The sequence below is a fragment of the Rana temporaria genome, chromosome 7, assembly GCF_905171775.1.
Source record: "Rana temporaria chromosome 7, aRanTem1.1, whole genome shotgun sequence".
Taxonomy (NCBI): domain Eukaryota; kingdom Metazoa; phylum Chordata; class Amphibia; order Anura; family Ranidae; genus Rana; species Rana temporaria.
The window spans coordinates 196,846,520-196,861,935 of NC_053495.1; the positions used below are offsets into that span (position 1 = coordinate 196,846,520).

Below are 15,416 nucleotides of genomic sequence, written 5' to 3' on the forward strand. Positions count from 1 at the left end.
TCTGATGGGGGACACCTGCTGTGGGGTGGCTCTGATGGGGGACACCTGCGGGGGGGGGGGGCTCTGATGGGGACACCTGCTGTGGGGTGGCTCTGATGGGGGACACCTGCTGGGGGGGGGCTCTGTTGGGGGACACCTCCTGGGGGGGCTCTGATTGGGGACACCTGCTGGGGTGGCTCTGATGGGGGACACCTGCTGGAGGGGACTCTGATGGGGGACACCTGCTGGGGGGGCTCTGATGGGGGACACCTGCTGTGGGGGGCTCTGATGGGTGACACCTGCTGGGGGGGGGGGGGGACTCTGATGGGGGACACTAATGAAGACTTCTTAGGGGAGCATCTCTGTGTTTGAGTCGTAGCCATAGAAACATTTGTAAAGGGGAGGAGTTAGTAAGATGACCACGCCCATGTGGGGGGCACCAGAAATATTTCTGCACCCAGGCGCCTGTGACCCTAGGATCGGCCCTGAGTTGACTCAGTGGGGTTACTTCTCACATCCACGTACCTTCTCACTTATTAGGAACAGCAGCAGAAATCCATCCTGAGCCACATTGCGGCTCTGAACCATCACAAAGGGACATTCGCAAAGTCAAATTTTTATACATAGACCCCAAACTGTCTCTAGGTCATTCGGGGTGATTTCATTTGCTGTTTTCACAAAGAATGCTCTAATATTAGGGCTGAAACAACAAATCGATTATGAAAATAATTGTCAACTATTTTCATAATCGATTAATCGGCCAATTGATTAGTTGGCCTGCATATAGAATACATTACTCGTTTTCATATCAGGAAATACCTTGCAGCACACATACAGCTCAGTACACCATCCATACATGTCACTAAGTGCCTGAGAATCTGTGAATGTGCAAGTGTGGAGGAGCAATGCCTCATGGGACATGTAGTCCTGGGCAGGAAGTGAGTGGTTCTAAAGGCAGAAGTTTTTTTGTTTTTTTTTAAACCTTGCTATAGCGGGCGCTCTATACTATACTTTACAGCTTGCTATTGAGGCACTCTGAAGGCAGGAGGAGCCAGAAGCATCGGCGAGGGACCCCAGAAGTGGAGGATCTGGGCTGCTCTGTGCAAAACCATTACACAGAGCAGGAAAGTATAACAAGTTTGTTTAAAAGAAAAAAACTTTAAAGGCTCTGTGCAGGGAAGATCAGCATCTGAACCCAGAGAAAGTGGAGGTAATAGAAGGCATTACAATTACTGTAGTTGGTTATTTATATTTACCACTGCACATGGATATTTAAGAATAAATTGCCTTTTTTTTTTATTTACATATTAACTAAATTCTACACCACACTTTTTTTTTTAAGATTATCCGATTAGTTGATTAATCGAAACAATAATCGACCAACGAATCGATTATGAAAATAATCGTTAGTTGCAGCCCTATCTAAGATCCAGCAAAGTTGTCAGGTCACCTGTGGCCAGATGACAAGTGCACCCCGTTGGAGTCAGGAGTGCACCACAAGGTAGATAACCCTATAGCAGACTGCTGCGGATGGACCACAGAGTGGATATGGAGGAGAGGTTTGCTGGGGCACAAACAGGGATCCTACAGGAAGCTTGAGCCCAAGATTCCCCAGGGCGCGAAGTCTAAGACCCAGCTGGTGTTCACCAGAGCCTCTAGTGGTGAGGATGGCCTTCGCTGCAACTGGATCCAGGTCGCGGCCCCCGGAGTCCCCTAGGTCACGCTCCGTAGGGAGAGAGGGGAAGCCGCCACTCAGGACACAAGAGATAGTGAAGGGTAAGCCGAGGTCGGGGCAACAAGCAGACAAGGAAAACCAAAGGGACAGGCCAAGGGTCAGGGTCACAGACAAACAGGAGTAGTCGGAAACAAAACAAAATCGGTACACAGAGATAACGTAACACACGGCAAGCAGGAACACTATACTAACAAACAACGTTGATCAGCAAAGCAGAGCTGCAGTGCAGTGGTTAATATAGAGTTTCTGGGATGGCGCCATACAGGGAGGAGAGATGATAAAGGCAGCCAGATAAGAGAGTCTGGCCTCTAATGAACACATGGAGAGAAAGGTAAGCTGCCAGACATTACGGGCCAGATCCTCAAAGAACTTACGGCGGCGTATCTATTGATACGCCGCGTAAGTTCTACGATGCACAGTCGTATCTTTGTTTTGTATCCACAAAACAAGAAACGCCTGAATCTGGGCTATATCCGACTGACGTATGTCTTAGTACGCCTTCGGATCTAAGGTGCATATTTACGCTGGCCGCTAGGTGGCGTTTCCGCGCCGAGTATGCAAATTAGCTAGATACGCCGATCCTCAAACATACGTCCGCCCGGCGCATTTTTTTACGTTGTTTACGTAAGGCTTTTTTCGGCGTAACATTACCCCTGCCTCTATGAGGTGTACGCAATGTTAAGTATGGATGTCGGGACAGCGTATAATTTTCCGTTGTTTGCGTAAATCGTTTGCGAATAGGGCTTTGCGTAAGACATTGACTATTTGCAACGTGATTTTGCGCATGCGCACTGGCATACCCCACAGACGGCGCATGCGCCACTCATTCAAAACGTCAATCACGTCGGGTCACGATTTATTAGCATAAAACACGCCCACCTATTCACAATTTGAATTACGCGCGCTTACGCCGGCACATTTACGCTACGCCGCCGTAACTTAGGACGCAAGAGCTTTGAGAATACAGCACTTGCCTCTCTAAGTTGCAGCGGCGTATCGTAAATGAGATGCGCTACGCCCGCCTATATATGCGGTACGTGGATCTGGCCCTACATATCCAAGACAAAAGTCTAAACAAAGAACTGTGTAGTAGTGATAATAATATAAACAGCACACAAAAAAAAAATCATGATTATATTACTGTGATGTGAAAAAATTAAGCTTTTGAGACGGCACAGATTTGTGTGACGCAATAGACGCCACTGACGCACCCGGTTGTGGAACTTGGCACTGCGGTAAGACTTGGGTGAGAGGTTGAACACTGTGTAATGGTCCAGATGTCGGGAATCGAGGAATGAGCGGACGTCTTCAATATGGTTCCTGAATCCCAGCTCAACGCCCTCTGCTGGAAACGACATTACTGCGAAGGAAGACAATTCATTTAGTTGAAATGAACAGGAATGTACCGAACTTTTCAGTTAGTAATTTTACCTTCTACAATTAACCAATCATATTCCACCTTTCATTTTATCCCAAGCTGAATAAAACAAAAATATAAAATGGGCAAGTACACTTTTTTCCCCCCATCGGTGACAGATTTGCTGCAAATATCATTTTCTATGCTGTAGTGAATGACGTGATTGCCCATTTTTCTAATGCCTAATGTTGCTGCGTCTTTCAGGCCCCACTCGCACCTTTAGAAATTTTCTGACTGCAATGGGGGTTGGATTTACGAAAAGCAATGTGGCGGCCATTTTTGAGGGCATCAAACCGAGGAGGGTGACTGTGTCAGTTTAACCACTTAAGACCCGGACCTTTAGGCAGCTAAAGGACCCGGCCAGTTTTTGAGAATCGGCACTGCGTCGCTTTAACTGACAATTGCGCGGTCGTGCGATGGGGCTCCCAAACAAAATTGGCGTCTTTTTTTCCCCACAAATAGAGCTTTCTTTTGGTGGTATTTGACCACCTCTGCGTTTTTTATTTTTTGCGCTATAAACAAAAATAGAGCGACAATTTTGAAAAAAATTCTATATTTTTTACTTTTTGCTATAATAAATATCCCCCAAAAATATATATAAAAAAAATGTTTTTCCTCAGTTTAGGCCGATACGTATTCTTCTACCTATTTTTGGTAAAATAAATCACAATAAGCGTTTATCGGTTGGTTTGCGCAAAATTTATAGCGTTTACAAAATAGGGGATAGTTTTATTTTTATTTATTTTTTTACTACTAATGGCGGCGATCAGCGATTTTTTTCGTGACTGCGACATTATGGCGGACACTTCGGACAATTTTGACACATTTTTGGGACCATTGTAATTTTCACAGCAAAAAATGCATTTAAATTGCATTGTTTATTGTGAAAATGACAATTGCAGTTTGGGAGTTAACCACAGGGGGCGCTGAAGGGGTTATATATGACCTCATCTGTGTTTCTAACTGTAGGGGGGTGTGGCCGTAGGTGTGATGTCATTGATTGTGTTTCCCTATATCAGGGAACACACGATCAATGACGGCGCCACAGTGAAGAACGGGGAAGCTGTGTTTACACTCACCTCTCCCCGTTCTTCAGCTCCGAGGACCGATCGCGGGACTCCAGCGGCGATCGGGTCCGGGGTCCCGCGGTCAAGGAGCTTCGGACCCACGGCTGGGCACTTTAAGAGGACGTACCTGTACGTGCTTGTGCCCAGCCGTGCCATTCTGCCGACGTATATGTGCAGGAGGCAGTCCTTAAAGCGGTAGTTCACCCTCCTTTCCATCATTAGACCATTAAATTCGGCATCGTAGCGCGAGCTACGGTATGCCGGTCTTAAATTTTTAATCCCCGTACTCACTGTGGTATCGTTGATTGAAGAATCCGACTCCCGCGGGGAATGGGCGTGCCTATGGAGAGGGAGGATGATTGACGGCCGGCTCTGGCACGTCACGCTCCCCGAAGACAGCCGGAGTAGGTCTCGGCTATTCACGACGCCTGCGCACAGGCTATGCGCAGGCGCCGTGAATAGCCAAGCCTATTTCGGCTATTTCCGGAGAAGCGTGACGTGCCAGGGCCGGCCGTCAATCACCTTCTCTCACCATAGGAACGCCCATTCCCCGGATTCTTCAATCATCGATAGCACGGTGAGTACGGGGATAAAAAATGTAAGACCGGCATACCGTAGCTCGCGCTACGATGCCGAATTTAATGGTCTAATAAAAAAAAACTTTTTTTTTTTTTTTTAACAGGGTGAACCCCCGCTTTAAGCGGTTAATTCCGGGACACTGTATTGTCCTGGAATGAAGGTGCCCGGGACCCGGGACAGACCTGCAAAATGCGTGACTGTCCCGGACAATAGGCAATAGGCTTAGGCAGTATTTTGCCTGAAGCAACCCAACATAAAAACAAGGCAATCTGCCTTATGTCCCGTGGCTTTAGTTCATTTGGTTGCTGTGCACTGGTGTTAGGGTGATCACACGTCCCGGATTGACCGGGACAGTCCCGCATTTTGCAGGTCTGTCCCGGGTCTCAGGCACCTTCATTCCAGGACAATACAGTGTCCTAGAATGAAATTGACACAGCCACCCCCCAGGGGATGCCTCCAAAAAGGCCGCCACATCGCCACTTTACTCACTGGCAGTACTTGTCCTGACCAGGAATATATGGAGAGGCACAATCTCCACCCCCCTGCTTGTGATTGGAGAAATCATGTGTCTAATCGCTGCAGGGCCAGCGTTGGAAGAAGGTAAAACGGGCCTCGTGACGTGAATGTATCCGGATTCAAGTCCTAGAACTTTCTGCACTCTCCTGTCTTACAGGCTTCGATTTCATGTGTTCCACAGACGTGCCCCGTCTAGTGGTTTGAGTTGATATTGCGCTCAAGTGTTTCACAAGGGTGAGCCTTTGCCATCTAGTGGTTTAGGTTGGTACTGCCCTCAAGCGTTCCACAAAGATATGCTTGCGCCATCTAGTGGTTCTAGTTACACTGCTCATTTGAACTGCTCAGGTGCACCTTGTGGACAATTGCCTTAGGGCAGCATTTGTTAAATGGCGGACCATGGTCCAGAACCCGGACTGAATGACGCTCCCATCTGGACTGTCAGGCTAACAGACTGCTCGCGTTCTAGCAACCACTGACATCACTTCTGCGCCCTGCCCTCTTCAGCAAGTTTCTCCACCCCCTGCAGCATGCTCATTCTTCAAGCTCCAGCTCCCGGCCCCCTGCCTGCCTGCCTGGCTACAGTGACTTATCCATCAAGTACACTGTTCTACCAATCTACAGGTGCACTGTTCACAACTGAAATTTAAGGATGGGCATTCTGACACCTGCTCTCTGATGGGGACTTTAATGGATCTATTGGGATACTCTGATGTAAAGGAGCACTCTGATGGGGACACCTGATGTAGCAGGGGAAACTCTGATGGGGACACCTGATGTTGCATGGGAAACTCTGATGGGGAACCTGATCTATGGGATCACTCTGATGGGGACACTGAATATAAAGGGGCGTTCTGATGGGGGAACCTGGTCTATAGGGGCACTCTGATGGGGGAAGTCGGTCTGTAGGGGCACTCTGATGGGGGAAATTGGTCTATAGGGGCACTCTGATGGGGGACACCTGATCTATAGGGGTTCGCTGATGGGGACAACTGACACAAAGGGGCCACTCTGATGGGGACACCTGACATAAAGGGGCACTCTGATGGGAGAACCTGATCTATAGGGGCACTCTAATGGGGACATCTGACATAAAGGGACACTGATGGGAGAACATGATCTATGGGGGCACTCTGATGGGGACAACTGACATAAAGGGTCACTCTGATGGGGACACCTGACATAAGGGGCACTCTGATGGGGACAACGGACATAAAAAAGCATTTTGATAGGGAAACCTGACATGATGGGGACACCTGATCTATAGGGGCACTCTGATGGGGATACCTGAAATAAAGGGGCACTCTGATGGGGAGACCTGACATAAAGGGACACTCTGATGGGGACACCTGACATGATGGGGGAACCTGATCTATGGGGGCACTCTGATGGGGACAACTGACATAAAGGGGCACTCTGATGGGAGAACCTGATCTATAGGGGCACTCTGATGGAGACACCTGACATAAAGGGGCACTCTGATGGGAGAACCTGATCTATAGGGGCACTCTGATGGAGACACCTGACATAAAGGGGCACTCTGATGGGGACACCTGACATAAAGGGGCAATCTGATGGGAGAACCTGATCTATAGGGGCACTCTAATGGGGACATCTGACATAAAGGGACACTCTGATGGGAGAACCTGATCTATAGGGGCACTCTGATGGGGACATCTGACATAAAGGGACACTCTGATGGGAGAACCTGATCTATAGGGGCACTCTGATTGGGACAACTGACATAAAGGGGCACTCTGATGGGGACACCTGACATAAAGGGGCACTCTGATGGTAGAACCTGATCTATAGGGGCACTCTAATGGGGACATCTGACATAAAGGGACACTCTGATGGGAGAACCTGATCTATAGGGTCACTCTGATGGGGACAACTGACATAAAGGGTCACTATGATGGGGACACCGGACATAAAGGGGCACTCTGATGGGGACAACGGACATAAAGGGGCACTCTGATGGGGACAACGGACATAAAGGGGCACTCTGATGGGGAAACCTGACATGATGGGGACACATGATCTATAGGGGCACTCTGATGGGGACACCTGAAATAAAGGGGCACTCTGATGGGGACACCTGTCATGATGGGGGAACCTGATCTATAGGGGCACTCTAATAGGGACCCCTGACATAAAGGGGTACTCTGATGGGGACACCTGTCATGATGGGGGAACCTGATCTATAAGGGCACTCTAATAGGGACCCCTGACATAAAGGGGTACTCTGATGGGGACACCTGACATGATGGGGGAACCTGATCTATGGGGGCACTCTGATTGGACTCCTGGCATGATGGGGGAACCTGATCTATGGGGGCACTCTGATGGGGACACCTGAAATAAAGAAGCACTGTAATGGGGGAACCTGATCTGTAGGGGCACTATAATGGGTAAACTTATCTAAAGGAGCACCCTGATCGGAAACAAATAGTGTTGAAGTTCTATGGAAATTGTATATTTCTCATCTCTTGGTAGATATCCAATGACTCAGATTCAGACTTCGACTTAAAGAAAATTTTACGGACTGGACTTGAATTTGACTTTAATATCCCTGCCCTAGGGGCTCGTTTATAGTGCAATCCATGTTTCTAGGGTTTACAATATCGGCTGGGGGGTGGTAAAACACACACAGTTGAGTCCCAGCTTTACCACCAAAATATATAGGCAAGGTGTGTACTGTACCTTGGCTATATATCACCACATTAAAAGAAAATTGTTGCACAATCCTAGAAGGAATGTAAATGGAAAGAAGAATTATTATGAAAAGATGAGATGTGTTTAATTAAAACACTTTCATTCGCACACATTTATTTTTTTCCCGGGGTAAAAGTCTCCCTTAAAATCCGCAGATATCTGAACTAGATATAAATCTGTAGCACAGCTGTACACAATAAAATAAGATTGCTATGGCTGGAAGGCATTGTAAAGTTTGCTCTGCTGTATTATTGCAGCTCGTCGCTGCAGATCATGGCTGTGGCTTTATAATGGCCTCCAGTGAGAGACATTCTACATTTATTGGTTATGGCCGTGCTACAGGTTTGGCTTCAATTTCAGCCGTCAAATTTAAAGTGAGACTCCTAAATTTCAAACCAGGGAAGAAAGTGACCGGAAAAGTCAGACTGAGGAAGTTGCTACAACGTAACGCGTACGGGGGAAGGAGCCTGAAGTCACTCGCTGCCATCTCTGTGAAAACACACGCTGTGTGTATTTTCTTTCTGCCGTTTACCATTCGGGCTAATGTGAGTAGCCTGTAATGCATTTTTAATAAATTCTAGCCGATTATAAACAGAGAGCACTTAGATCTGTTTTTTCTCTTGTTTATGATCCCAATGCTGCTGAGCTTAAGAAGTTTGCCATTCACACATCGCACCAATCTGTTTATTGATTATTGCTGGTATGACTGCCTGGTAAAACAGGGGTCCATACCCTAAGGCAGTGTTTCTCAATTCCAGTCCTCAAGGCGCACCAACAGGCCATGTTTTCAGGATTTCCCTCAGATGAAACGGTTGTGGTAATTACTAACACAATGAAATCGATCAAATGACCTGTGCAAAATAATGGAAAGCCTGAAAACATGACCTGTTGGTGCGCCTTGAGGACTGGAATTGAGAAACACTACCCTAAGGTGAGAGTAGCCATTCTTAACGGTGGAGGGATCACTGTATTTGAAGTTTAAAGTCACCGGGGAAGATTTTGGAGTGGTTGTCACACTGTTCCTTTGAATTTTTTTCCACTATCTGGACTTTTCTGTATTTATGCATTATCACTTATGATTTGTTATTAATATAATTATTGTGTTATTGCTCTTTTTAATTGTAACATTGCGCTGCACTATTTTCTCATATATTTTACAAGTAAAAATCAGTTTTTCTTTTTTTTTTTTTTTTGCTTGAAAATTACTTAGAACCCCCAAACATTATATATTTTTTAGCAGAGACCCTAGAGAATAAAATGGTGATTGCAATATTTTATGTCACACTGTATTTGTGCAGTGGTCTTTCAAAGGCAATTTTTTGGGGGTAAAAAATTCACTTTAACCTCCCTGGCGGTATGATTATTTCAGATTTTAGGTGCTGAAAGCGGTACCATTATTTTGCATTGAAATTTGGCGTTTTACATTGTAGGCCTGTAATTCTTAGGAATAACTCACTTAAATCTGCCCAAACAAGAGTCTAGTAGACATCCCGGGTATGATAAAGTTTGAAAAACAAAATCATAAATTATAATATAATAAATAACTATAAATAATTATAACAAATAATAATGTTATTATGATAAAAATTATTCAATAATGTAATCAAATCAAAAACACTGAAATGTTCTCAGTTGCAGAATTGTCGCTGTCATTACTTTTATTTTTTTTATGACGAATTTCCACACAAATCGCTATCGCACAATTCTGCAAGTGATTATAATTTATTATCGCTGTTTTCTAGCTGCTCTAAAACCACTTTTGACATAAAGGGACACTTTTGGTTGCTATGGACAATCTACAGTTTGCAGGCAGAAAGAACAGTTTTTATTATATAAAAGTACATGTAGGACACTGGACAGACCACTAGGGACAAGGGGGGGGGTGTATTTTTTACATACAGTACTGTAATCTATAAGATTACAGTATACTGTATGTAATGTGTTTATTTACTTTTTTGAATTTGGCGCCGTTCTCCGCCCCGTGCGTCGTAACGTTGCAGGGAACGAAGATCGGCGGCACAGGAGGACACTGTGTGAATCGAGCGAGGACGCAGCTCGCTCACACAGCGGGGATGCATCACAGGATCCAGGGACAAGGTAAGTAACTTTGTCTGTGGCTGCTGCGAGGCGAGCCCGAGTCGGACTCGGGAATACCGCTTTTGATAAAGAAATCTTACCCCGAGCCAGACTCGGGGATACCGGCCAGGGGGGTTAATGAGTTAAAAAAAAACACTAAAGTAAGCCTATTTCTTTTTGTATTTTGTGAAAGATGATGTTACGAATAAACAGATGTTTAGCGTCATGCTTTAAAATTGCGCATGCGCATGGTGACAAACTACGGTGCTTAAAAATCTCCATATGCAACAATTACATTTTTTTACAGGTTACCAGTTTTGAGTTACAAACGAGGTCTAGAAATATTGCTTTAACGATATATATATATATATATGTATGGGTTCGCATTTTGCACGCAAGCTCGCAGGGATGGGGCGCGTTAAAAAATGTTTTCTTGTTTATTAATTTTTTTAGACTGTCCCTTTACTTTAATTTGATCACTTTTATTCCTAATACACAGAATGTAAACATCCCGTTGAAATACGACCACAGATCTCTCATTTACCTTAAAAGCAAAAATAAAATAATAATAAAATGTAATTTTGACTTTAAAGTAATGCGGAAGTTTGGTCCCCTCCTCCTTCCCTCGCCACCGGGCCATTCACAAAGCGCAGCAGAAAACTACATGAGCATCAGCCGCATCGGATCGTTTTCCAGGCTTACCCACGGCTCTGGTAAGCTCGGAAACAAATCAGCGCGCGCGGGGGGGGTGAATGCACCTCTCCTGCCGCCTATAAAAGTGATCTTGCGGCGAATCCGCCACTAGGACCACTCTTATCTGAAACCTGGCCGCCTAAGGAAAAAAAACAATACCGGGGTTATGGCAGCTACAGTAGGTGCTGCTATAACAATGGTATTTAACATCAAAATCATGATGTACATTCCCAGTTAGGTGGCCGGTGTTCTGTCGATATGTGCCCGCCGTTGAAAAGTGTCAGCGCATGCGCAGAATGGAAGGGCGCTCCAGCTGAGTTGCCGATCAGCTGACATCACATAGCGCATGCGCACATCGTAGGAGGGTAATTTTGACGGGAGATACCATTTCTCGGCCACAATTTAATGATATGGAAACAGCGGAGGGACACCGTATTTGTCATATTGTGCCTCGCTGTTGCGCCACGGATTTACAGTGTACTCAAGGTCCGCTTTTGCCTGTGTTGAACGGCGGGGTTGCAACACAGCCACAACCCGCCCTGCAACAGTGAGGCTCAATCTGACAACTACGGTGTACCTCCGCTTTAAAAAACGGTACTGGGATGATGCCTGCAGCTGCGGACATCATCCCAGTATAAACCCCTAAAGCCAAGGCCGCAAATTGGGCCAACTTTACCGTTTTTTTTTTTTTTATTCATGAAAGTGTCTTTTTCCCAAAAATCTTGCGTTTGAAAGACCGCTGCACAAATACCCTGTGACATAAAATATTGCATTGATCGCCATTTTATTCTCTAGGGTCTCTGTTAAAAAAAGATATATAATGTTTGGGGGTTCTAAGTCATTTTCTAGTGAAAAATACGTATTTTATTTTGTAAGCAACAAATGTTAGAAATAGGCTTAGGCATAAAAGGGTTATTATTATTATTATTATTATTATACAGGATTTATGTAGTGCCAACAGTTTGCGCAGCGCTTTACAACTTGTATTTAAAAGGTATGGTGTGTAGGGCAAGGGCCTGTCTGATTGGATAAAGCCTGAATGAACAGGTGAAGTTAGGTAGGTCCTCATATGCTATTGGCTCGGGGGGCAGGCTCAGGTCAAGACTGCATGAAAATAAAACAGACCCGTCAAAAAGAGAAATAAACATCATGGCCCAGATTCACAAAGCACTTGCGCCGACGTAGAACAAGTTACGCCGACGTAAGTGTAAATGTGCGCCGTCGTATCTGTGCGCCCGACCCACAAACTAAGATACGCCTAAAAACAGGCCTCACCCCGCCGACGTAACTTGCCTACGCCGGCCTAGAGTGGGCGCACATTTACACTGGACGCATGGTGGCGCTCCCATCGATTAGCCATTCAAATATGCAAATGAGGGAAATACGGCGATTCACAAACGTACGTGCGCCCAACGCAGGCTACGAGATGTGCGCGTAAGTTGTACGTCCGGCGTAAAGTTATTCCCCATAAAGGAGGCGCAACCCAGCAGCAGACATGCAAAGGTCTGCACCAGGGAACCCAAGCCGGCGTATTTTACGTTGGACGTGTCTGGCTGGGCGTAGGTTACGTTCACGCCGTACGCAGGGATCCTGTGTAGTTTAGGCAGTTCCGACGTGGTTGTGAGCATGCGCAGGGGGATGCGTCCATGTCAGGGCGCATGCGCCGTTCGTGATACATATCTGTCTCGGGCCATCATTTGCATGGGGTCACGCCTCATTTGCATGGCTCACGCCCAGTTCCACCTACGCCGGCCTGCGCCTTCAAAACCTACGCCACGCTGAAGCAGCGTTGGGAGCAAGAGCTTGCTGAATGCGGTGCTTGCCTCTCTGCGCTGCGTTGGCGTAGCGTACATTGTTTGCGCTACGGCGGCGTAATGTGCGCCCGCTCTCTGTGAATCCGGGCCTATATATGTACAAACAAGTGAAAAAAGTTTCTTACCGATAATCCTTGAGGTAATATATGAGATATCCAGCTCTCCTTTCGTATAGCTAAAAAATAAATATAAAAAGACAATGAGTGCCGAGTACATCTGAGAAAATGCTGAAGCAAGTTTATTTCTGGCATAGAAACTAAGCTGGTCCTGACCGTCCTGTACCACCAGGGAAAGATAAAGGTAACTCAATATGGGATGCTTCCCCCAATGGGGTTTTTAGCAGCAGAATTTAATGATTACCAAAAGTATATTAATTAAAAAAAGTTTCTTTATCGAATGTAGACATATATTATACTCATAACAGTTAACCACTTGCTTGCTGGGCACTTAAACCCCCCTCCTGCCCAGACCAATTTTCAGGTTTCAGCGCTGACGCACTTTGAATGACAATTGCGCGGTCATACAACATTGTACCCAAATGACATTTTTATTATTTTGTTCACACAAATAGAGCTTTCTTTTGGTGGTGTTTATTCACGACTCCGTTTTTTTTTGCGATATAAGCCAAAAATAAAAAAAACAACATTTTCTATTTTAAAAGAAGTCCAATAAAATCGAATTTTGTCATGAGTTTAAGCCAAAATGTATTCTGCTACATTTTTATCATTTTTTTCCCCACAAATAAAGATTTCTTTTGGTGGTATTTGATCACCTCTGCGACGGAGGCTCTTTACCATGTGATCAGCCGTGTCCAATCACGGCTGATCACAATGTAAACAGGAAGAGCCGTTGACGGCTCTTCCTCACTCACGTCCGACAGACGCGAGTAGAGGAGAGCCGATCGGCGGCTCTCCTGACAGGGGGGGTTCGCGCTGATTGTTTATCAGCGCAGCCCCCCCTCGGATGTCCACGCTAGACCACCAGGGAAGCCGCCAGGACCACCAGGGAAGGGCAAACAATAAAATAAGGGGCAATAAAAAAAAAGGCAGTAAAAAAAAAAAAAAAAGGCAGTAATAAAAAAAAGATGCCAATCAGTGCCCACAAATGGGCACTGACTGGCAACATTAATCCATCAGTGCCACCCCTCAGTGTCCATCAGTGCCACCCCACAGTGTTCATCAGTGCCACCCCTTAGTGCCCATCCATGCCCAGTGCCCACCTATGCCACCCATAAGTACCCATCAGTGCCACCCATAAGTGCTGCCCATGAGTGCCCATCTGTGCCGCCTATGAGTGCCCATCTGTGCCGCCTATGAGTGCCCAGTGCCGCCTATGAGTGCCCATCAGTGCCGCCCATGAGTGCCCATCAGTGCCGCCTATGAGTGCCCATCAGTGCCGCATACCAGCGGCCGCCTATCAGTGCCCATCAGTGCCACCTCATCGGTGCCCATCAGTACTACCTCATCGGTGTCCACCAGTGCCACCTCATCAGTGCCCATCAGTGCCGCCATATCAGTGCCCGTAATTGAAAGAGAAAACGTACTTATTTACAAAAAAATTACAGAAAAAAATAAAAAGGTAATTTTTTTGAAAATGTTCAGTGTTTTCTTAGTTGTTGCGCAAAAAAAAAAAATCTCAGAGGTGATCAAATACCACCAAAAGAAAGCTCTATTTGTGGGGAAAAAAGGACGCCAATTTTGTTTGGGTACGGTGTAGCATGACCGCGCAATTGTCATTTAAAGTGCGACTGAAAGCTGAAAATTGGCTTGGGCGGGAAGGTGCGTAAGTGCCTGGTATGGAAGTGGTTAAATATATATATATATATATATATATATATATATATATTATTTATTTTTTTATTTATTTTACTTTTTATTTTAAATTTTTACACTGTCCCTTAAAAAAAAAGTTGGGGATTTTTGCACAAAAGGGTACTGTATGTGGCCGCATAGTAGGGGTGCAACGGATCGTCATTGATCCGTGATCCGAACCGAAAAAGATTGATCCGAACCGCACACACGTGATCCGAGGATTGTTTTCTAAAAAAAAAAAATTAATAATAATTTGCGCATGTTCAGTCCACACACAGCGTGGTCATGGCGAATGGAGGAGCTTGAATGCCCCGCGTCATTTAAACCCCCTGTATGGGAGCATTTTGGCTTCCCTGTCAAATATAATGATGAAGGAAAGAGGTTAGTGGATAAAACCGTGACGGTGTGTAGGCACTGTGGCACAAGAATGCCATATGACAGTGGGAACACATCAAGTATTGTGCCTAGGGGTGCAACTGATCCGTACAGATCAGCACCTTCGGGTCGGGACACACGGCGATCCATGGGCCTCCCGGTCCATAGGAAAGGCCTAGCTATCGAAGCGGCGGCCATCGCGGTCCACCCGGCGCGGGGGATGCAGGCTGCTCCTCGGAAGTTTGTGGGCACTTGAGCTCAATATGTCATTGACTCCTAACAGCCCAGCGATGAGCTCCATGCTGCACCTTGAGGAATCCACACGGGGAGCCGCTGCCGCCGCCGCACTGGGCGTCCTGCTGCTTGCCAGAGAAGAGAGAGGAGGCGATCGGGGGGATCTGTATGGACTGAGCACGTAGGTGGGATTTTCACTAGACACTCAGCCCGCCGATCAATGACACTAAAGGGATCTGATGATTGGGATAGTTCAGGTCACAGTAGGGAACTGGTGACACCACTTTCGTACATGGGGCTGCGACTTCCACTTGGCTGCACATATAAGTATTGCGAGATGCAGTTATTTCAACACAAAACAGAGCTTGTACGCTTAAATACAGTATTTGTAAATCTGACGGACTGTTT

General features: G+C 46.1%; 1 protein-coding gene across 2 annotated transcripts in view; it reads right to left on the minus strand.

The window, feature by feature from the left end:
• The window catches only part of DNAJC6 (DnaJ heat shock protein family (Hsp40) member C6), a 137,571-nt gene that overhangs the window by 67,104 nt on the left and 55,051 nt on the right, over positions 1-15,416 (minus strand). For both annotated transcript variants that reach the window (XM_040360763.1, XM_040360762.1), the window contains exons 3-4: positions 12,714-12,763; positions 2,926-3,074 (exon numbers count right to left, since the gene is read on the minus strand). In XM_040360763.1, the coding sequence (XP_040216697.1) occupies positions 2,926-3,074; positions 12,714-12,763 (199 nt within the window). The remainder of the gene's footprint in view (positions 1-2,925; positions 3,075-12,713; positions 12,764-15,416) is intronic.